The sequence below is a fragment of the Sus scrofa genome, chromosome 2 (genome assembly GCF_000003025.6).
Source record: "Sus scrofa isolate TJ Tabasco breed Duroc chromosome 2, Sscrofa11.1, whole genome shotgun sequence".
NCBI lineage: Eukaryota > Metazoa > Chordata > Mammalia > Artiodactyla > Suidae > Sus > Sus scrofa.
The window spans coordinates 74281633-74304484 of NC_010444.4; the positions used below are offsets into that span (position 1 = coordinate 74281633).

Genomic DNA, 22852 nt, shown 5'->3' on the forward strand with positions numbered 1-22852 from the left:
GGGCGGCCATAAAAGGATTAAAAAAAAAAAAAAAGAATCCCACTGCAGTGGCTAGGGTCTCTGTGGAGGCACAGGTTCAATCCTGTAGCCCAGGAATTTCCACATGCTGCCAGTGCGGTCAAAAAAAAAAAAAGGGAATTCTGACATGCACTTCAACAGGGACGAACCTTGAGGACTGATGCTCAGTGAAATAAGCCAGAAACAAGGGGACAGATACTGTGTGTCGACTTAAGTGAGGTCCCTACTCTAGTTAAATCCATAGAGACTGGAAGTAGAGGCTGGGGCCCAGGGTTGGGGGAAGGGATGAGGAGTTAGTGTTTTTCAATTTTTTTTTTTTTTTTTTTTTTTTTTTTGTCTTTTTGCCTTTTCTAGGGTCGCTTCTTGCGGCATATGGAGGTTCCCAGGCTAGGGGTTGAATCAGAGCTGTAGCTGCCGGCCTACGCCACAGCCACAGCAACGCGGGATGTAAGCCGCATCTGCGACCTACACCACAGCTCACAGCAACTCCAGATCATTAACCCACTGAGCGAGGCCAGGGATCGAACCCTCGACCTCATGGTTCTTAGTCGGACTCGTCAACCACTGTGCCATGATGGGAACTCCAGGAGTTCGTGTTTTAAGGGGTTAGAATTTCAGTTTGGGGAGATAAGAACATTCTGAAGATGATGGTGGGGATGGTCGCACAAGAATATGAATGTACTTAGTGCCACTGTTGAACTGTACACTTAAAAATGGTTACTGTGGCAAAGTTTATGTTATATACATTGAACCACAATGTTAAAAAAAATGTTTAAAAATAAAAGAAGGCAGAGTTCCCATTTTGGCTCAGCCAGTTAAGAACCCAATTAGTGGGATTCCCTTCGTGGCTCAGCAGTTAACGGTTAACGAACCTGACTAGGATCCATGAGGATGCAGGTTTGATCCCTGGCCTCGCTCAGTGGGTTAAGGATCTGGAGTTGCCATGAGCTGGTGTGTAGGTCGCAGATGCAGCTTGGATCCCACGTTGCTGTGGCTGTGGTGTAGGCTGGCAGCTGTAGCTCTGATGCCGCAGGTGCGGCCCTAAAAAGAAAAAAAAATTAACCTGACGAGTATCCAAGTATCCACAGGATTTGGGTTCAATCCTTGGCCTCCCTCAGTTTGTTAAGGATCTGGCATTGTCCTGAGCTGCGTTGCAGATCGCCGAGGCTTGGATCTGGCGTTGCTGTGGCTGTGGCTGTCAGCTGCAGCCCCGATTCAGCCCCAAGCCTGGGAATTTCCATATGCCAGAGGTGCGGCCCTAATAATAAAATAAAAAACAAGCGTTCCCGTCGTGGCTCAGCAGTTAGTGAACTGACTAGGAACCATGAAGTTGCGGGTTCGATCCCTGGCCTTGCTCAGTGGGTTAAGGATCCGGCGTTGCCATGAGCTGTGGTGTAGGTCACAGATGCGGCTCCAATCCTGAGTTGGCATGGCTGTGGTGTAGGCTGGCGGCTACAGCTCCAACCGGACCCCTAGCCTGGGGACCTCCATATGCCACGGGTGCGGCCAGAAAAAGACAAAAATACATAAATAAATAAAATAAAATAAAAGAAGGCACAGAACAAAGAGAACACCAGAGAGGCCAGGGTGACCTGGCAGGTGTGGGGAGGAGGCTTGCAGGCTGAGGTGGGCAGCAACGGGGCTGGCAGTGGAGATGGGGGCCTTGAATGCCAGGCAGTGTCTGGAGCCTGGATCAGGGGTCAGTGGGAGCCTCGGGGTGTTGTGGAGCAGGGGAGGAGCCGGGGAAGGAAACTCTTAAGGAAGCAGAGTCAGATCCCCACACACATGGGATCCAGGCATCCTCTGAGTCACAAATCCTGGAAGTTCAGGGTCATAGAGAGGAAACTCTACTGGCCCACGCAAAGCCTTCCTGTTTTTTGGCCCCAGTCCTCGGAGGCGGGCACTTCAGGGCCAAGGTTCTTGCCTCACATCCATCTCCATGGGCTCGGAATCCCTGAGCCCCAAGGCCAGGGCAGGGCTCAGAGATGGCCCCGCTGCTCAGTTGGGGAAACTGAGGCATGAGGCTTGCCTGGGACTTCCCCGAGGGACGAAGCTTCGGGCTTTTTATCGGGGTCTCCGGACTGCACCCCTCCTGGAAGGGGCATGGAGGGCTGGGTTCCAGAGGGTGAGTTCTGCTCACACAATCAACCAGATCATCACTTGTGGTGGGGGGCGGGGGGTGGGACTCCTCTCCACATACCTGGAAGGTTCTTCAAATTCTCTTGAATGGGAGCAGGAAACAGGCCCTCTGGAGAGGTCGTGAGGCTCCAGTTGCAGAGGTATTCCAGCTGAGGACACAAAGGCTGGACTCAGGAAGGAAGTCAGACTTACCGGGGCCTCTGAGGTCCCTGGCCAACTGAAATATTCTGTGGTTCTGAGGTACTGCAGTTCCTGGGTTGTGGTTTGCAAAATTCGTAGAATATTTTTTTCGAACCTTTCATTTTCGTTCCAAGAATTTTCTTAATGAGTGTTTTGAGATTGAATTTTTAAATATATGTTTTGAAATGTTGTATATATATTAGGTTTGAATTTAAAATCATTTAATAAATTATTTAAATATTATCATTATTATTTTTTGTTAGCCTGTTTCCTGAGCTTTCACTAGAATGTGGTCAGAAAGTTGTCCTGGTAATGAATAAGCAGTGGTATTATTATTCTTATTGCCATGATTGTTGTTATTTAAAAATTATTGTCCTAGGACTTCCCTGTCTCGTGACTCAGTGGTTAAGAACGTGACTAGTGGAGTTCCTCTTGTGGCTCAGCAGTAACGAACCCAGCTAGTATCCATGAGGACTCGGGTTCCATCCCTGTTTTGGCTCAGTGGGTTAAGAATCTGGTGTTGCGGTGAGCTGTGGTGTAGGTCACAGACGTGGCTTGGATCCCAAGTTGTTGTGGCTGTGACTCCAGTTCGACCTCTAGCCTAGGAACTTCCTTATGCTTAAGTGCAGCCTCAAAAAGCAAAAAAAGAAAGAAAAAAGGAAAGAAAGAAAGAAAGAAAGAAAGAAAGAAAGAAAGAAAGAAAGAAAGAAAGAAAGAAAGAAAGAAAGAAAGAAAGAAAGAAAGAAAGAAAGAAAAAGAGAAAGAAAGAACGAACCTTAGTAGTATTGACTAGTGTCCATGAGGATTTAGGTTCCATCCCTGGCCTCACTCAGTGGGTTAAGGATCCAGCGTTGCAGCAAGCTACTCCAGATGCTGCTTGGATACCAGGTTGCTGTGGCTCTGGTGTAGGCCGGGAGGGACCCCTGGCCCCTGAACTTAAGAAAAATAAAAATAAATTTTAAAAATTTGAAAATTATTCCCAATGGGGAATTTTTCTGGGCATTGAGGGTCCCAGCTGTTATCGCCCTCTGCTGGCGACATTCGAGACTGCAAGAAGCGCCGCTCACTGCCGGGCCCTTTGCTCACAGGTATCACCACCAGTCGCCCTGACCTCGCCATGCAGACCCTGCGAGCGCTCTCTCCTTGCCCGGCCCTACTGCTCCTACTGCTGCTACTGGGAGGCGCCCGTGGCCTTTTCCCCGAGGAACCGCCGCCACTCAGCGTAGCCCCCAGGGACTGTGAGTGGGATTCCTGGGAAGGGGGAGTTCCTAGGGAGGGGAAGTCCCGAGAGAGGGTCTTGTAACCCAGCTGGATCTGCTGCCCCCTCCCCCGGGGGTTCAACAAGCCAGGTCACCCTGGCTCTGGATCACACTCCTCCCGGTCCTCCCTCAGACCTGAACCACTATCCTGTGTTCGTGGGCAGTGGGCCAGGACGCCTGACCCCCGCAGAGGGCGCTGACGACCTCAACATCCAGCGGGTTCTGCGGGTCAACAGGACGCTGTTCATCGGGGATAGGTATGAGGGGCTTTGGGCAGAGTGTGCAGGATGAGGTGTAGGAAGCAGGGGGATAGTGTTTTAGGGAAGTTTGCATGATAGGGCCTGTTGTTTGGCTGGGATGTGGAACTTTTAAGGGTGTTGAGGGATGGGTGTAGTAGGAGCCCAGAGCCTGCTCTGGTGTATTGTCGGGTTGGTCAGAATTAACTGGGTGCTACACAAGGTGCTCAAGTGACACCTCTAGGGCTTCTCTGAGAAGGGGACATTTGAGTTGACACCTGAATGATGAGGAGCCAGCCATGGGGAAATCTGAGAAAGAGGGAGAAATCAGGGCAGAGGACACAGCCTGTGCAAAGGCCCTGGGGCAGAAAGGTTCCTGCCGTGATGGAGGAACAGTAAGAGGGCCCTTTGTGGCCGCAGCCGAGTGAGTGAGATGAGGGAGGAGGTGAGGGCAGGGAGGGACAGAGGCAAGTCATGCAGGTCTTTGGGAGCTTTGAGGAGGACTTGGGCTTTTAGCCTGATAGAGGTGGAACCCTAGAGGGCTGTGTGAAGAGGGACTGGATGGGACTCAGGTGCTGACAGGTGCCGTCTGGTGACTGTTTTGGGGAGGACAGACTGTGGGGGCGAGGGTGGGACCTGACTAGGTGCTCACAGGCGTCCTCCAGTGGCTGCTGGGGGAAGGACAGACAGCCGAGGACAGGGAGCCTCTAGCTTAGGGCAGAGGGGACTCTGCTGGTCCAGGTGGGCAGTAATGCGGGCTGCCCTAAGTTTGATGACCTTAGAGGGCATGAGAAGTGGGCGAACTTTCAATGGTTACTGATGGTAGGGTGACAGTATTGGCCGATGTGGGGGAAGAAGAGGGGAATTGAGGGTGACTCCCCTGTGGTGGCCTGTGTTGTTGGAAGGTCACAGTTGCCTCATCTGAGATGGGGGACAGGGCAGGAATAGGTTTGGAGGCTGGTTGGGTGCAGCGTGGCCAAGCTGAGTGTGAGACACCTATGAGCCCCCTTCATAGAAGCCTTAAGGGTTCGCTGGACCGCAAGTCTAGAGCCCAGGGGAGGCCCCAGCTAGAGTTAGGATGGTGGGTTTTGTCTGGGCAGAGATGCGTTTCCAACCCTGAGGGGGGACAAGGCCACCCAGGAGGAGTATGGGTGAGAGAGGGAAGGGGCTGGAAGACCCAGGGAAAGGAGAGAGGAGGGCCCAGAGAGGTGGGAGTGCAGCCAGGCGAGTGCAAGGTCCAGGGACTCAGTGAGGATGGAATTCCCAGGAGGAGCGAGGACTGGCCTGTAAGACTCCGTGGAGAGGGGGAGGAGGACAGAGGAGTGACCAGTGGACTTTAAAATGGCCAGTGACTTTGACCAGGGCAGTGTTTGTGGTGTGGGGGGAGGGGTGAGAGCCTGTGGAAGACTGAGGGGGTGCCGAGAGGGGACCTGAAATGTAAGGGCATCGGACAGTTCATCGCGTTGAGTGTAGACCAAGGCCATGGGGTGTATAAGTGAGAGGTGGCCTGGTAAGGCGTGTGGGGTATGCTTGAACCTGTGGCTCATTTTAGGGCACGAGGAGGCGTGTTAGGACATGCACTCCGTGTGAAGGCATGTTCAGAGTTGCGCATGGCAGAGGCTGTGGTCCGTGTTGGACATCACAGCCAGGAGAATAGAATGTATGGGGGGAGGCCCCCCACGCTCTCTAACTACCCCCCTCCTCCAGGGACAACCTGTACAGGGTGGAACTGGAGCCCCCCACGTCCACAGAACTGCGGTACCAGCGGGTGAGGAGCGGGTGCAGGCCGGAGCGGGAGGGTGGTGCTTGGGGCTCCCACCAGGGGAACCTGACACTGCGCTGGGGAGCAAGGTGGATTTTGACCAGCCTAGAGGGGTTCCTAGGGCTGTTTTTAGGGACCCCATGCCCCTCACCAGCTCCCTGTGTCCTCAGAAGCTGACCTGGCCCTCCAACCCCAGCGATATCAACGTGTGTCGGATGAAGGGCAAGCAGGAGGTAAGTGGGCCCTGACCACGCCCCCATCAGACCTGGCAACACCTCCAACGACGCCCCAATCCATCCCGGCCACCCCTAGGGCAAATCCTCCTCTGCTCTCCTGCAGAGCCTGGGCCCTGGTGTTGCCATGGCTACAGCTTAAGCCTGGCCACTCTCCCAAAATGGTCCCTAGTAGCGGCCACGCCCCTAGACTTCCTCTTGCCTTAGCTTCACCCGTTCAAATGCCCTATTTCCCTATCTGGGCCCCTCCCTTAGTCAAGGGCACGCCCCCAGCCGGGTCCAAGTTTAGCTTTCCTGCTTTGGCCACACCCACATCCCTGACCCCGCCCTCCGCCGTAGCCCTCTGTGTCCTACAGTCCTGGCTCCACCCACACTCTTGACCACGCCCCCTGGCTTCTCTCTCCCTCCCCACCCCAACCCAGGGCGAGTGTCGAAATTTTGTAAAGGTGCTTCTACTTCGGGATGAATCCACCCTCTTCGTGTGTGGTTCCAATGCCTTCAACCCCGTGTGTGCCAACTACAGCGTGAGTCCCTGCCCTTTGAAGCCCTACCCGCTCCAGGTTCAACCTCTTGCTCACTGGCCCTCCACTGGTCGTGCCCTTTCCCCAGACCACATCACCTCCTCCTGGAAGCCATACTGGATATGCCCTCCCCCCACCAGTTCCAAGGAGGCTTCCAAAGGAGTCCTATACAGGCTGCAGCTACTTGAACTCCAAGTCAGTTTTAGGATTAACTAGGATCAACTCTTAGACCCCTCTACAGATCAATAAATTGAGTGCCAGAGGGGTTAAGTGACAGACCAAGTCACAACAGCCAAGCTGGACTCAGTATTCCCCATGGAGTGGGCTGCTGGGGGAGCCAGGGGGCTGCTCAGCATAGCCAGGAGCTCTGTCGCTCAGGCCCTGTCTGTCCTCCCTGCAGATGGACACACTGCAGCCCCTCGGGGACAACATCAGCGGCATGGCCCGCTGCCCATACGACCCCAAACATGCCAATGTCGCCCTTTTCTCTGGTGAGTATCCCCCAGCTCTGAGCATCTGACGAGGCCCCAGCCCCAAGCAAGGTGTGGCATTTCCCACTCTTGTAGTTGGGTGATTTTGAAGGTGGCTGGGAGACCATCTGTCCAGCTGTGAAACAGGCAGAATCTCAAGGTCAGGATCCAGCCGAGGGGGCTCAGCTGGGGAGTTGGGGATTAGCCTGAGGTCAGGGCCTCAGCAGGGTCGGGGCTCAGCCTGGGGCTTGGGGCTCACTTAAGCTCAGGGCTCAGTCTCAAAGATCAAGTTTTGACCCAGCCGGCCCCTGGCCGCCACAATCTAATCTCCTACCTGCCTCTCCGGACTCACCCCAACCAGAAGGGATGCTCTTCACGGCCACCGTGACCGACTTCCTAGCCATCGACGCTGTCATCTACCGCAGCCTCGGGGACCGGCCCACTCTCCGCACTGTGAAACACGACTCCAAGTGGTTCAAAGGTGGGGCCATAGGGGCCGACCTGGCAGGGCTAATGTCCATCATATTCCCCCACCAGAATAATAGTCCTAGAGAGGGCAGGCAGGGAACTCCCTTCTCATCTTTGGAACTTACTGGTCTCTTTGAAGATGAAGTTAGAGGAAAAGATTTAAGTTGGATCTAAAGAGTTAACTTGTGGAAATGGGTGGCTTAGCAGCCCGACATGAGGGATACGGCAGGAGCCGAGAGAGGAAGGTGACAAAATAGATGTTGCTGTTTGTGCAGAGTAGACACAACGATCATAGGATTCTGACGCTCAGTTCCTCCCCCCCAAAAAAACTTTGAGTCTTTTATGTTGCCTGAGTAAAAGCATCTACCCAGGCTAATGTGTTCCCAGCCCCAGAAACTCCCTTTCTCATGGCTGGGTTCTGACCCCGCCCCCCTTCCTACAGAGCCCTACTTTGTCCACGCGGTGGAGTGGGGCAGTCACATCTACTTCTTCTTCCGGGAGATCGCCATGGAGTTTAACTACCTGGAGAAGGTGAGGCCCTGTTTCCCCTCCCAGAGAGGCCTGTGAGATGGGGCATGCAGCTGAGAGCCTCCCAGGCGGGAAGTAGGGAGCGGAGATGGGTCTGTGAATCTCTACCTGATCCCCAAGTCCCTCCCCTCCAGCCAGGACCAGGACCCTGAGATGAAGACATTTCTGGAGCAGCCCTGGGAAGGGTCCCTGGTCTGAAGTCAGATACACCCCTGGTTCCAGATCTGGCACTGTTGCTGTTTGCCTGTCCACCCACCCGTTTACCATCCATTTATCCATCCTTCATCCATTGCCCATCCGTCTGCCCACTCACCCTCCCACACCACCGCCCTCCCGCTTACCCATCTATCTGTTTTCAGCCCACCTACACTTCCATTGAACCATTTATCCATCTGTCCATCTGCCCGCCCCTTGACTCAGCCACTCTTCATCCATCTATCCACTCATCACCTTTCCATGCATGAATATATCTATCCACTCACCTCCCACTTATTGACTTCTTCATCCATTTATCCATTCATTCATACACCTGCCCATTCATTCATACACCTGACCATCCATCAATCCATCCTCCTACTGATCAACTCATCCATCTACCTGTCTACCCTTCTATATATCCAATTATCTAGTCCCATCTCCTCATAATCTATTTATTCATTCCATTCAACCTTCTGTCCACCCATGGATCCACCCATCCATTGATCTATCGTTATCTCCTTCTTCATTTGCCTACCTATCCACTCATCTTCCATGCAATCACCCCTTCATCTACTTGTCCAAACTTTCATCCATCCACCCACCCACCCATTCATCTACCCATCTATTCATTGACACATCTGTCCATCCATCCATCCACACACCCATTCATCCTTCCACCCACCCACACATCCATCCATCTATCCACATACCCATTCATCAATAATCTCCTGCTTCATTATCATCATTGTCCATCATTGTCTTCTTCAAATTCATTCATGCATCCATGAATTCACTCATCCATTTACTCCTCCATCCTTCCACCCAGCCGTCCATCCCATCCCTCAATCCATGCAGACAGTTAAGTGCACAGACTGCCATTTGCTACCAGCGTGACCTTGGGCTGGTCACTTTCCTTTCTCTGTGCCTCAGTCTCCACAGCTGTACTATAGGGTACCAGCAAGCCCTCCTTTGTAGAGCTTTGGGAGGAACGTGAAAGATGATGAGAATGAGGCATCTGGCACATAGTGAGTGATTCAGAGGTGGAAGCAGTTAGGATTATGATTGTCATGGTGGCTCTGGTCATCGCCATCTACATATTTCTGCTGGGGAATCCGGTGCCCACTGGGTGACCAGCTGGGAGCCCACAGTCAGCTGGGGCCTGGCTCCTCTATCCCACCTTGGGTGGTGGGCAGCGTGACCTGTGGGCAGGCCTTACCAGACACAGGGCTTAAGCCCCCATCTGCCCACTGATGTGCCAGGTGGTGGTGTCCCGCGTGGCCCGGGTGTGTAAGAACGACGTGGGTGGCTCCCCTCGTGTGCTGGAGAAGCAGTGGACGTCTTTCCTGAAGGCACGGCTCAACTGCTCTGTGCCTGGGGACTCCCACTTCTACTTCAACGTGCTGCGGGCCGTCACGGGAGTGGTCAGCCTCGGGGGCCGGCCCGTGGTCCTGGCTGTTTTCTCCACGCCCAGCAACAGGTCAGGGGACTCCGATGGGAGCAAACTGGGGGCATGGGGTGGGTGTGGGTGGAGAGGTCCTATATTCCCCCACCACTTGAGCAACAGTGGACTCCCGGGATGCCTCAGTCCCAGGCCAGGGCCGGACCTAACCAGACATGGACCCTCCAAGGCTCCTTGGCCAGAATTGGGCAGATGGGGGACATCCATCCTCTGCCTTTGGAGGAGAGGTCAAGGAGGGCTTCCTAGAGGCATCAATGGATGTGAGATGGAGGAAAAGGGAAGCATGTTCCAGGTTGGCAGAACAGCATGTGCAAAAGCCCTGAGGCTGCAATGAGCTTGATATGTTTAAACCATAGGGAGGAGGCCTGTGTGACTGGAGAGGAGGGAGCAAGGGGGAGAGTGGAGGATATGAGGACTGGGAGGAGCCTGGATGTTATCCTGAGAGCACAAGGGAGCTAAGGGAGAGTAAAGAACAGAAGAGAGACAAGGTCAGGTTTATGTTTTTAGAAAACTCACCAGGGAATGGGTTGAAAGGGAGCAAGAGTAGCACCTGGAAGACTGGATGTCCAGGCAAATGACAGTGGGGCCTGGACACGGCTGGCTGTGGAGGGGCTGAACTATGCCAGTCTGAGGACAGGTCAGGAGGTGGAATGACTGGATTGGACAGACAGCAATCCCTGGCCCAGGGGACTGGACAGCTGGCAGCTCCAGAGGACAGACATTCCTCCACACACTTGCCCTCGGCACCCCCCCAACCCCCTCTGTCTTGTGCCACGCTCACCGCTCCCTCTTATCCACCCCCACCCACAGCATCCCCGGCTCGGCCGTCTGCGCCTTTGACATGACTCAGGTGGCTGCCGTGTTTGAGGGGCGCTTCCGTGAGCAAAAGTCCCCTGAGTCCATCTGGACACCCGTGCCAGAGGACCAAGTTCCACGGCCCCGGTAAGAGGCCCCCCCGCAATCCTGAGTCAGGTGCCTGGGTAGAATCCTGACCCTGGGTCCAAGGGCTGGGACTTCTAGGCAGCAAATAAGCTGTTGCAGAGTTCAGCTGTACCCATTTGGCAGATGGGGAAAACTGAGGGCCTTGGGGCGGGGCGGCAGATCCCCTGGGGGATCAGATCCTCTGTGGGGAGCCTCCAAGTCCTTCCTGACCACCCTCTTGCCCCCACCCAGGCCTGGGTGCTGTGCAGCTCCTGGCATGCAGTACAATGCCTCCAGCGCCTTTCCCGATGAGATCCTCAACTTTGTCAAGACGCACCCCCTAATGGACGAGGCAGTGCCCTCGCTGGGCCATGCTCCCTGGATTGTTCGGACTCTGATGCGGTCAGTCCCTGCACGTGGCTGCGGTCCAGGGTGGCAGGCTAGGAGGGAGGCCAAGGCCAACCTCCAACACTAGGGGAAGATGGAGCCAGGCACTCAAGGCAGCTGAGCATGTGGTTCCAGGGCTGCGCAGAAAGATGGAGGCAGAGAGGAACACAGCGGGAGAGAGATCATCAGAGACAGAGGGATGGAGAGGTGGAGGGAGACAGGGAGAGAGAGACAGGCAAGCTGGAAGGAGCCAGACTTAGGGGTCTGTTTCCCTCTACAATGTGCACCCGTGGGGCCACGTCCATGCCCACCTTGACTGGTGGTGCTGCCTCTGAGTGTGCCCAGGGGACCTCAGGGGCTGGGAGGCAGCCTGACCTCTGCCTCACCCTGGCCTCAGGCACCAGCTGACACGCGTGGCGGTAGATGTGGGCGCCGGCCCCTGGGGCAACCAGACTGTCGTCTTCCTGGGATCTGAGGTGGGCACCGTCCTCAAGTTTCTTGTCTGGCCCAATGCCAGCACCTCGGGCACCACAGGGCCCAGTGTCTTCCTGGAGGAGTTTGAGACCTACCGGCCGGACAGGTGAGGCCAGGCAGAGGCCAAGAGGTAGGGTCATCTGGCAGGGACATAGGGCCAGCCCATGAGTTTTCCCAATCTGCTCACCCCCAGGTGTGGACGGTCTGGTGGCGGCGTTGAGACAGGGCAGCGGCTGCTGAGCCTGGAGCTGGACGTGGCCTCAGGTGGCCTGCTGGCAGCCTTCCCCCGCTGCGTGGTCCGAGTGCCTGTGGCGCGCTGCCAGCAGTACTCAGGATGCATGAAGTGAGTGCCCCCCGGGTCCAAGTGTGGGCAGGGGAAGTGGGGAGGTGAGCATAGGAGGAGAGGGAGAGTCAGGTTCAAGGTTCAAGTGCAGGACCCAATAACATTTTGACTCACTAAATGATGAGCAGGATAGAGAGCACAGCATGTATAAAGGCCCTGGGGCAGGACTGGGCCTGGTATGCTGATGGAATAGCGAGGATGCCGCATGGCTGGAGCAGAATGAGCAAGGGGGAGAGAGGAAGGTGACAGGACAGGTCCTTCAGGGTCTGTGGGCCATGGGAAGGACTTGGGCTCCTTCCCCATCCCCAGAGTGAGGTGGGAGCCCAAGAGGTCTGTGGGCAGAGCAGGATGGGATCTGACTAACATTTTTAAGAGCAACAGGAGCAGAAGTAGGCAGCGGTTTGCCTGCCTCTAAAATGGGTGGGAAAATCAGATGCAGAAAACATACTCGCACACCTTTACTCAGTGTGAGCCCCCCCCCCCCCCATGGAGCACCCTGTCCCTCTGGCCATGGCAGTAATGACACCACACAGATTTAAAGCATAGATTCAGAGACAGTCCTGACTGGGCCCCAATCCTGGCTCTGTCATTTGAGCAAAAGTAAATGTTCCTGAGCCTCAGTTTTCTCATCCGTGAAATGGGGAAGGAACAGCCCCCACTGCAAAGATGTGCCTTGAGATCTCCCAGAGTTGACAGTAAGTGGTGCCGCAGAAGGAAGTGTGGTTGATCTGCCCACCGGGTCCCTTGTCTGCTCCAGGAACTGTATTGGCAGTCAGGACCCCTACTGCGGGTGGGCCCCCGACGGTTCCTGCATCTTCCTCAGCCCCGGCACCAGGTACTGGGGGAGAGGGAGGTGGGGGGAGGGTGACAGACCCTCACCCTCGACCACAGCCTTGTAAGGGGGTTCCTGCTGACAGTACCTCTCTGCCCCCCACCAGAGCCACCTTTGAGCAGGATGTGTCCGGGGCAAGCACCTCAGGCTTAGGGGACTGCACAGGTGAGTAGGGGGACAAGGGAGAAGGAGGCCTGGGGATCCTGAGTCCTGGTCCTCCGGGGTCCTCACACCCTGGGCTGCCCATGCCCAGATAGGTCGGGGGGACTAGCTTCCATCAGAGCTTGGGAAGGGCAAGGGACCCCGCTTCCGAGTAGGGGGCCTGATGGGGGCAGAGAGAGACCAAGAGAGAAGACAGATGCCAGGGGACAGACAGATGGGACAGGCAGGCTCTGAAAGGGTCAGAGAGACACCAGGAAGCAGAGAGAGGGACAGACAATCCCAAGGCCCTGGGAGGTGCGCACGGGACTGACCTGGCCGCCTCTCTCACGCGGCCCTCCCGGCCAGGACTCCTGCGGGCCAGCCTGTCAGAGGAGCGCGCGGGGCTGGTGTCGGTGAACCTGCTGGTGACGTCGTCGGTGGCGGCCTTCGTGGTGGGCGCCGTGGTGTCCGGCTTCAGCGTGGGCTGGTACGTGGGGCTCCGCGAGCGGCGAGAGCTGGCCCGCCGCAAGGACAAGGAGGCCATCCTGGCGCATGGGGGCGGCGAGGCGGTGCTGAGCGTGAGCCGCCTGGGCGAGCGCCGGGCCGGCGGCCCCGGGGGCCGGAGCGGCAGCGGCGCCGGCGGGCCCGGGGGTCCCCCCGAGGCCCTGCTGGCGCCCCTGATGCAGAACGGGTGGGCCAAGGCCACGTTGCTGCAGGGCGGCCCCCACGACCTGGACTCGGGGCTGCTGCCCACACCCGAGCAGACGCCGCTGCCCCAGAAGCGCCTGCCCACCCCGCACCCGCACGCCCTGGGCCCCCGCGCCTGGGAGCACGGCCACGGCCACGCGCTGCTCACGGCCTCAGCCTCGTCCTCCCTCCTGCTGCTGGCCCCCGCCCGCGCCCCCGAGCCGCCCCCCGCGCCGGGCGAGCCGGCCCCCGACGCCCGCCTCTTCACCGCGCGGCCCGGCCGCGCCTCCCACGGCGACTTCCCGCTCACCCCCCACGCCAGCCCGGACCGCCGGCGGGTGGTGTCGGCGCCCACGGGCCCCTCGGACCCGAGCTCCGCCTCCGACGGCCTCCCGCGGCCCTGGAGCCCGCCGCCCACGGGCAGCCTCCGGAGGCCGGGCACGCACGGCCCTCCCGCCGCCGCCTTGCGCCGCACGCACACGATCAACAGCGGCGAGGCCCGGCCTCGCGGTCGCCACGCCCGGCCCAGCACGGACTTGGCCCACCTGCTCTCGTACGGGGGCCCGGACAGGACTGCGCCCCCCGTGCCCTAGGCCGGGGCCCCGCGCCTCGGCGATGCCAGCCACGGGAACCAGGAGCGAGAGGCCGGGCCAGCTCCGAGTGGGTGCTCAGCTCCCCCGCCCAGCCGCGTGGGAGCCCCCTCCGCCGCACCGAAGCACAACTGGCTCGGCCCGGGCCAGCCCCGCCCCAGGGGCCGCAGGTTACTGAGGCAGTCTGGGGCGGGCGGGCGGAATGTGCTATGGATTTGAGGTTGACCTTCTGCGCGTGGATTTTGGTTTGTTTTCCAATTTGCGTTTCTTTTGCAGTTTTCTAACCAATTGCACAACTCCGTTCTCGGGGTGGCGGTCGGGGCTTGGAGGCGTGGGAAGCGGGGGAACAGCGGCAGACCCAAGCTCCCCCCCACCCAGAGGCCCCCTCCTCAACCCGAGCCCCTGGCGTGTGTGGGTGTGTGTGCGTGTGTGCATGCCGTGTCCGTGTGCAAGGGGCCGGGAAGGGGAGGGAAGCGTGCGTGTGAGCCCGCGGGCTGCTGCCGCGTGTGCGTGTCTGTGTGCGAGCGCGGAGGCCCCAGCGGCCTGGGCGTTGGCTGAGCCAACGCTGGGGCTTCCAGAGGACCGGGGGCCTCCGAGGTGCCGGTTAGGAGTTTGAGGGGAGATGAGGAGGGGGTTTCAGGCGCAGTGTCGGGAGGGCCTGCCCAGAAGTTGGCAGCTGTCTAAGGGCTTGGGTCTGGGGGGACGGCGAAGGCCGGCGGGGGGGCCCCCCTGTAAATATGGCCCCAGGGTTGTCAGAGGGTCCTGTGCCACCCGTCCTCTGTGACCTCCCCCTTGACCTCTAGCTGACCATGCATGCCAGCTGAGTGGCCAGCTGAGTCCTGGACCCTCTCTGGAGTTTGCCTCCCCCACCCCCACCCCATCAATAAAACTGTTTACAACCACCGGCTCCCAAGGCTCTGGGTCTCTTCTGTCTCCTGGGGTGGGACTTGGACAGTGGCGTGGCCTGGGACAGTCAGCAATGCCCCAACTCACGGCTGGGTCACAGCAGCCAATAGAATTCTGGGGAAATGAGTGTGGAAATTCTGAGAGTTGCAGGGTGGGGGCCCCTCTTCATCTGGGTGGGGGCCAGTGTCTGGATGTTCAGCAAATATTTACTGTGCATCTACTATGTGCCAGGCACTGTGTGGGGTCAAAGACCCCTGTCCTCATGGAGTTCACAGCCCACTGGGGAGACCAACCACCTACAAGCAGATTAGTATTTAGTTTGAATTAGCGATATGTGTAATGAAGAAAAAAACAGAAAATGTGCTAGGTAGGGGGTGACTTGAGTATGGGGGCGGGGGGAAGTTGAGGAGAGCCTGCCAGAGGAGATGACATTTAAGCTGATATGGGATGGGCTAGAAGGAGCAGCTGTGGGGAGACGTGCAGAATGTTCCAGGCAGAGGGAACAGCCAATGCAAAGGCCCCGTGGTAGGACCAAGCTTGGAGGAGGAAGGAGGCCATTAGTGTGGCTGGAGCAGGCTGGGTGAAAGGGGAACAGCTGGAGATGGGGAGGGAGAGGAATACAGGACCCCAGGCAAGTCCTCACCGGTGAGGAGTACTATATATATATATATATATATATATATATATTTTTTTTTTTTTTGGCAGCGCCTGGCAGCATATAGAAGTTCCTGGGCCAGGATTTGAACCCATGCCACAGCAGCACCCTGAACCACAGCATTGACAATGCTAGATCCTTAACCCATCAAGCCACCAGGAAACTCCTACAGTTGGGTGGTTTTTTGTTTGTTTGTTTGTCTTTTTATCTTTTCTAGGGCTGCTTCCCGTGGCATATGGAGGTTCCCAGGCAAGGGGTCGAATCGGAGCTGCAACCACCACCCTACACCATGGCCACAGCAACGCCAGATCCGAGCCACATCTGTGACCTATACCACAGCTCACAGCAACGCCGGATCCTTAACCCACTGAGTGAGGCCAAGGATCGAACCCGCAACCTCATGGTTCCTAGTTGGATTCGTTAACCACTGCCACGACGGGAACTCCTAGGTTTTTTTTTAATCGTGGTGAATAACATATGAGATCAGAGTTTCCTGAATCTGTGGCATGGGTTTGAACCCTGGCTGGGAACTTCCACATGCTGTGGGTGCAGCCAAAAAAAAAATTAACATCTAAGATCAAATTTACCACTGAACCTGTTTAGTGAGTGGCATTAAGTACATTCACACTGTTGTGCAATCACCCTCATCCATCTCCAGAACTTTTCCGTCTTCCTGAACTGAAATTCCTTCCCCAATAAATGCTAACTCCCCACTCCTCCCTCCCTCCAGCCTTATGAATTTTAAGTGGGACATGAAGCCACTAGAGAGTTTTAAGCAGGGGACCTGATCTGATTTCATTTTCAGAGATTGCTTTAGTGTTATGTCACTACAGTTAGTTCACCACTCTTCCTTCCAGCCCATGTTGATGAAGCATCTGCTGTGTGCTGAGCTCTGGGGAGAGAGCGATGAACAGGACAGACCCCATCGCCCCTTATTAAGGGGAGACCGATTTAAACAAAGAAGCACAGAACACCATGATGGCATCTAGCAGCTCCTCCTGATCCTGGGTGTCTGCTTTTTCAGCTTGATTGAAATATATCTGACATGGAGTTCCCGTCGTGGCTCAGTGGTTAACGAATCCGACTAGGAACCATGAGGTTGAGAGTTCGATCCCTACCCTTGCTCAGTGGGTTAAGGATCCGTCGCCGTGAGCTGTGGTGTAGGTCACTGATGCGGCTCGGATCTGGTGTTGCTGTGGCTCTGGCGTAGGCTGGAGACTACAGCTCCGATTGGACCCCTAGCCTGGGAACCTCCATATGCCACGGGAAGCAGCCCTAGAAAAGGCAAAAAGACAAAAAAAAAAAAGAGAAGAAGAAATATATTTGACATAACATTGTGTAGGTTTCTGGTGCACATCTTGATGACTTGATCTTTTGATGCATATTATAAGATGATCACAGAAGATAAGCACACCCATTATCTCACATAGTTACTTAAAGTATGTGTGTGTGTGTGTGTGTGTACATATGTGGTGAAAACATCTCAGATCTGCTCTCAAGAAAAACAAAGATCTCTCTTAGCAACTTTCAAATGTAACAACATGGTATTGTTAGCTGTAATTAGCAGACTGAGCACTAGATCCTCAGGACTTATTTTCTAGCTGGGAGTTTGTACCCTTTGAACAATATCTCCCCGCTTCCCCACCCCCCAGGCCCTAACAACCACCATCCTCCTCTCGGCCTCTTTGAATCTGGGTATTTTATTCTTATTTTATTCTATTTTTGTCTTTTTAGGGCCACACCCATGGCATATGGAGAGTCCCAGAACTGTAGCCAACGGCCTATGGCACAGCCAGAGCCACGCCAGATCTGAGCCACGTCTGCGAACTGCACCACAGCTCACGGCAAGGCCAGATCCTTAACCCACTGAGCGAGGCCAGGGAAGCGAAGCCAGGGATTGAACCTGTGTCCTCATGGATACTAGTCAGATTTGTTTCCCCTGAGCCACTACAGGAACTCTGATTTCGGTTATTTTATATAACCAAGATCACTCAGTATTTGTCTTTCTCTGCCTGACTTAATTTTGCTTAGCACAATACCCTCAAGTTTCATCCATCTTGTCACGAATGGCAGGATTTGCTTCCTTGTTATGGCTGAATAGTATTCCATTATATATAGATACATATACGTATACCACATCTTCTTTTTCCATTCATCAGGATTTTTGGCCATGAGCATAGCATATGGGAGTTCCCAGGCCAGGGATCGAACCCGTCCTGCAGCAGTGACCTCAGCTGCTGCAGTGACAACACCAGCTCCTTAACCCACTGAGCCACCATGGGACTCTCCTGTCTTTTTGATGAAACCATTTTAACAGGTGTGGGTAACATCTCATTGTGGTTTTGAGTTGCATTCTCCTGGTTATTAATCATATTAAGCACCTTTTCATGTAGCTCTTGGGCCATTTGTATGTCGTCTTTGGAAAAATGTCTGTTCAGATCTTTTGTGCATTTTGTGTGTGTCTGTTTTTGTGTGTCCATCTCTGCAGAGCTGGTGTTCTCTGCTTTGTGTCCTGCTCCCTCTTTGGCCTTGGTTCCGTGTATTTTCCTCTCTACGTCCTTATCTATGTCTGTGTATTCATGTAGGTGGTTGTCTTTATCTGTGCCTATCTCTACCAGCCTGCAGGTTTACCTCTCAGCCCATGTGTCTACTAAGATCTCTTAGTCACCCTGACAGCTGAATAGGGACAACAGCCTTCAGAGATTGGGCTGGGGAAAAGAGGTCATGGCCAGGCATGCAGAAAAGGATAAAAAGATTCATCACACCTGAATGTTTAGATTTCAACAAGAATTAAAGCACTGGAATAGCCAAACCTGTGAGATGCAGTCAAAGCAGTTCTCAAAGGGAAATATATACCCTCCAAATGTACTTGTTAGGAACCAAGAGAGATCCAGAACAACAAATAACACATCAGCTTCTGCTGCAGAAAGAAAGAACAGAAGGGGCCCTTGGAAACTGAGTTCAGCTTCACAGATGGAGAAACTCAGGCCAAGAAAAGTTAAGTCACTTACCCAAGTTCACAAAGCAAACCGTTAAAGCAGAGCTGGGATTCAGAAACAGGTTTAGTCCCTCCTGGATGTTTCAAAGACTGTAGAGACTTGTGGCGTCATTTGCTTTTGAATTCTTTTTTTTTTTTCATTATTTTATTTTTAAAAACCCAACAACAATATGTCATAAATTTAGGACAATTTTTTGTTATTGTTCTTGTCACTCAGCTTCCTGGTTGCTTAAATATATTATAAACAGCACTTCTTCCTCAAAGAGCTGTCCCCATCCCCCAGGACTGGTGCCTTGCAACTTGACCCCTGATTACTAGGTTGGGAGAAGTGGGGACTCACCCTCAGAGACTTTTGGGTACCCACTCCCAAAAGCAAAACTCAGGGTAAAGAAAAACTGGGTAGTAGCAGGGTTAAGAAGGCGAAGGTGGTGGGTAGCCCCCACCCCCATCGTGCCCTCCCCCTGCCATGACCCAATCTTGCAATCCTGACCCCTCCCTTTCCCCTGTGTGGCCCAGGTCCAGCCCCTAACGGGAACAGGATGTGGGTGGGGACTTCCCTAAGGTTAGTGCTCCTGCCCCCAGCCCAGGCAGGTATAAAGCCACCTTGCCAGACCAAGGGAGCCTAGATGGAAAAGGGAGAGGCCACCATGTCCTCTTGGAGCCCAGAAGGAAAACAGAGGTAGGTGGCCACCCCGCCCATCCCGAGCAGGCCTGGACACCAGGCAGTGCAGAGATAGATGGACATTCTGTCTGACCCACTGAAGTCACAGGGCCAGACATAGGCCTGCAGTCTGAAACAGACTGACCCTCGGGCTCTAACTATGGACAGACTCCTCCCCTGCACACACTCACTGCAGAAGCCCCAGGTGGTCCTCAGACTGCAGTGACCGAGGACGTTTGGTGGTCCCAGGTGCTAATAAGCTAGGGTACTACTGCTGGAGGGACTAGGAGGAACAGAAGCCCCAGCCCTCCAAGAGTTCCAGTAACAACTGTAAATCACCCCATCCCAGAGCCAAATGCCTGCCTCTGGACTGTGCAAAGCAGGATGCATCTTTCATGCTCAGAATCTTGTTTGTCTCTGGAGCCCTGGGTTGCACCTTAGCACTTTGGGAAAAGGTGGGGCTGGACCCAGATAATCCTAACCTGGTTTGGTTAAGGCTAGACAGAAAGAGGAAGAGCCCAGAGTGGGAAACAAAGTTCTGTTTTGGGAAAGTCAAAGAGAGCTTTGTGGAATTGGGACATTGGAGCTTGGGCTTTGTAGGATGAGTAGGAGTTTGTGGGCTCTGCCTTCAAAACATAGAGACAAAGAGCTAAGAAATGTCCCAGAAAACAAGTGAGAGTGGAAGAAATTAGCACGTTGGACTGAGAATAATTAATAGCACATTGGGGCTGGGCTGGCAGTGGGGAAGGGTAGCATTTAGGGCTCAGAATAAGAAATTCAGGTTTCATAGACTTATTCCTGGGACAGGAGTTCCTTCTGGCAGCTGTGGGCGGGGGGTGGGCAAGGGTGGAAGCCAAGAGAAGAGGAGGAAGTGACTGCATTAGTCCAGGCTAGCAATGTGGTGGCATGGTCCAGGGTGGTGACAGTAGAGATTCTGGGTATGTTTTCACCCAGCTGGGTATATAATAGCTTTATTTTGACTTATTAAGCACTTTCTGTCATTGCCTGAAGCCCAGGGAGCTGGGAACCCCATCTCTGTAGAATCCTCTTCCTGCTGCTGCTATTTGTGGTCTCAGCCAAGGGAGTCACCCCAGATCCCAACGCCTGCCTGGTATTCCACTCGAGTAATGGCAGCTCCATTTCCTGCCAACCACCTGCCAAATTCCCCCACTATCTCCCAGCTGACACCATTTACCTGGCCACAGAGTTCTTCAACCTGACTCAGATGCCTGCTGACATCCTCCAGGGCATCCCTAACCTCCAGGAACTGCACCTTTCCAACAACCAGCTGGAGGACCTTTCAGCCAAGTTCCTGCTGCCTGTGCCTCAGCTAAAGGTGCTCGATCTGACCCGCAACGCCCTGAAACGCCTGCCCCCTGGCCTCTTCAAGGTCTCGGCTGCCCTCCACACCCTGGTGCTGAAGGAAAACCGGCTAGACATTCTGGACGCCTCGTGGCTACGTGGCCTGAAAGCCCTCAGGCATCTGGACTTGTCAGGGAACCAGCTCCGGACACTGCCCCGCAAGCTGCTGGCCAACTTCACTGACCTGCACATCCTTGACCTTGGCAATAACCAGCTGCAGACTTTGCCCCCTGACCTCCTGAGGGGCCCCTTGAAGTTGGAATGGCTGCACCTTGAGGGCAATAGATTGCAGGTGCTCGAAGAGGGCTTTCTGGCGCCCCAGCCAAAACTGCGCTACCTTTTTCTAAACAACAACAAGCTGACCACGCTGGCAGCTGGTGCTTTCCGAGGTCTGCAGGTGCTGGACATGCTGGACCTCTCCAACAACTCACTGACCAGTGTTCCCGAGGGGCTCTGGGCATCCTTGGGAAAGGCTGCCGGCAACATGAAGGTTGGTTTTGACATCTCAGGGAACCCCTGGATCTGTGACCAGAAACTAGATGACCTCTATCGGTGGCTTGTGGCCAACGAAGACAAGATGTTTTTCCAGAACAACACTCACTGTGCTGGCCCCAAAGCCTTGGAGGGCCAGACGCTCCTGGCAGTGGCTGCGTCTCTTGAGGCCTAGGGCTAGGGTTAGGGTGGGGAGGCGGGGTTTGGCAGAACACCGCACCCCCTTAAATAATTCCACCTTCTAAGGGTGTGAGACTGGGACCACCCATAGTTGCTGGGGCCCCTGTCGCTCACGCCTCCCACCTTGGCCTCTTCCTGCCTCCTTGCTGTTGCTCAAGCTGTATCCCCTTCCAGAAATGCCTTTCCTCCATTTCCCAGATCTTTTGGTCTCCGGCTTCTCCAGCTGGCCCTGGCCACACTGGGGTTGTCTCAATCTGGCTCCGTCTCTCCCAGTTTGTGGGGTTCTCTGAGTGCAGGGCCTGGGGCTGGCCGTGTTCCCTTTTACCCAGTATCACTCAGTTTGGTGTCAGACCAGAAGGGGTTAATAAATTGCTATAAAACGGAATGGGAGGTATTTGCTGCTGTTCCTTTGCATTTCCCAAGTGGAATTCCTAGGTCCCCAGGATGAAGCAGAGGGAAAGAAGACGCATGTCATGAAACCCCAAAGGGAGAGCAATTGGGATCTGATGGCCTTGACTGCTCCCCCCCCTCCCCCATCCTGGGACTTAACTACAAATAAAACCCTGACCATTGCCCAGGGTGTCATTTTACTAGTGGATTCCTGCCAGGGCCTGTGTCCTGGGGAAGGTTTAAATTAAACCAGATTGCTTCAGGGCTCCAAACCATTTTTCACGCTGGCCCATGATAACCAAGGGGGCACCCTCCCAGGGCAAGCTTGGACAGGCTGGATGGGGCTGAACTATTAGGCAGAGGCCCAGGGGGGCTGTGTTTTCCTAGGTCCAGAAACCCAGGGCCACCTGCCAACACAATGTTGGGCATGGTTGGGGTCAAGGTCAGATTGGGGGAACCCTGGGATGTTGGGGGCATGCTGGGTTTTGCAGCTCCCTGGATTTGCCCATGCTCATGGTCATTCCAGGTGTGGTGATGGAAGCCAGGTTTCTGGAGTCTGGCAGATCTGGATTTGAGTCAGATCCCTCAATCGTCAGGCGATCCAAGGCAAGTGGTTTAAGTATTCTGAGCCTCACTTTGCTCATCTATAAAACGGGGTTCCGAGGGGATGGGCTGGCCTATCTCCTGGCTTAGTTAAGTGGCAGATTTTTTAAAAAATAAAAAGAGAGGAAGTTCCCATTGTGGTGCAGTGGAAACAAATCCAACTAGTAACCATGAGGTTTGGGGTTCGATCCCCGGCCTCGCTCAGTGGGGGTCCGGCGTTGCCATTAGCTGTGGTGTAGTTCGCAGTCTAGGCTCGGATCCAGCGTTGCTGAGGCTGGATTTAGGTGAGCAAGCTGTAACTTTGATTCAACACCTAGCCTGGGAACCTCCATATGCCATTAGTGCGGCCCTAAAAAGCGAAAAATAAAAATAAACAAATAAAAAGAAAGGAATTCCAGCGGTGGTGCAGTGGGTTAAGAATCCGACGAGAGCTGCTTCGGTCGCTGTAGAGGCACGGGTTCGATCCCCGCCCCTTCTCAGTGGGTCACAGGATCCAGGTTCGGCACAGCTGTGGTGTAGGCCGCAGCTGTGGCTCGGATGCAATCCCTGGCCCCGGGAACTTCCACATGCCACGGGTGAGGCCATAAAATGAAAAAGTTTAAATTAAAAAAACCCAAAAAAACCTTGAGGTTTGCCCAAGGTTACTGGGAGAGGCGGTGGGAGCTGTGATCGCCCTCCACTGTCTCTGCGGCAACAGCGGTGAGGGTGACTTGTGGCCAACCTTGGCCAACAAAGTAGCTCAATCCTTCGGTATCCAAT

At 54.9% G+C, this 22852-nt stretch overlaps 2 protein-coding genes and 1 long non-coding RNA gene across 4 annotated transcripts in view; 2 read left to right on the forward strand and 1 right to left on the reverse strand.

The window, feature by feature from the left end:
- Positions 1–14754, forward strand: part of SEMA6B (semaphorin 6B) — a 34084-nt gene extending 19330 nt beyond the window's left edge. Inside the window, exons 1-17 of one of the 2 annotated variants that reach the window (XM_021084051.1) lie at positions 1502–2143; positions 3426–3575; positions 3730–3853; positions 5540–5600; positions 5765–5827; positions 6250–6351; positions 6749–6839; positions 7180–7299; positions 7729–7817; positions 9272–9489; positions 10282–10413; positions 10645–10794; positions 11177–11359; positions 11447–11596; positions 12354–12431; positions 12535–12593; positions 12936–14754. In XM_021084051.1, coding sequence (XP_020939710.1) covers positions 2122–2143; positions 3426–3575; positions 3730–3853; positions 5540–5600; positions 5765–5827; positions 6250–6351; positions 6749–6839; positions 7180–7299; positions 7729–7817; positions 9272–9489; positions 10282–10413; positions 10645–10794; positions 11177–11359; positions 11447–11596; positions 12354–12431; positions 12535–12593; positions 12936–13849 — 2706 coding nt within the window. In that variant the 5' untranslated portion in view covers positions 1502–2121 and the 3' untranslated portion in view covers positions 13850–14754. Of the gene's footprint in view, positions 1–1501; positions 2144–3425; positions 3576–3729; positions 3854–5539; positions 5601–5764; positions 5828–6249; positions 6352–6748; positions 6840–7179; positions 7300–7728; positions 7818–9271; positions 9490–10281; positions 10414–10644; positions 10795–11176; positions 11360–11446; positions 11597–12353; positions 12432–12534; positions 12594–12935 lie in introns of those variants that run through there. The other variant, XM_021084052.1, reaches the window with a different exon arrangement.
- LOC110259361 lies at positions 1018–7275 on the reverse strand. The gene is made up of 4 exons (XR_002341687.1): positions 7171–7275; positions 3113–3272; positions 2219–2306; positions 1018–1059 (listed from the first exon to the last, which is right to left on the reverse strand). It is a non-coding gene; the product is annotated as an uncharacterized LOC110259361 (long non-coding RNA).
- LRG1 (leucine rich alpha-2-glycoprotein 1) lies at positions 18966–21485 on the forward strand. Its single transcript, XM_003123071.4, has 2 exons — positions 18966–19084; positions 20078–21485. Exons 1-2 carry the CDS (start codon positions 19032–19034, stop codon positions 21093–21095), a joined length of 1071 nt encoding a protein of 356 aa, XP_003123119.1. The 5' UTR covers positions 18966–19031; the 3' UTR covers positions 21096–21485.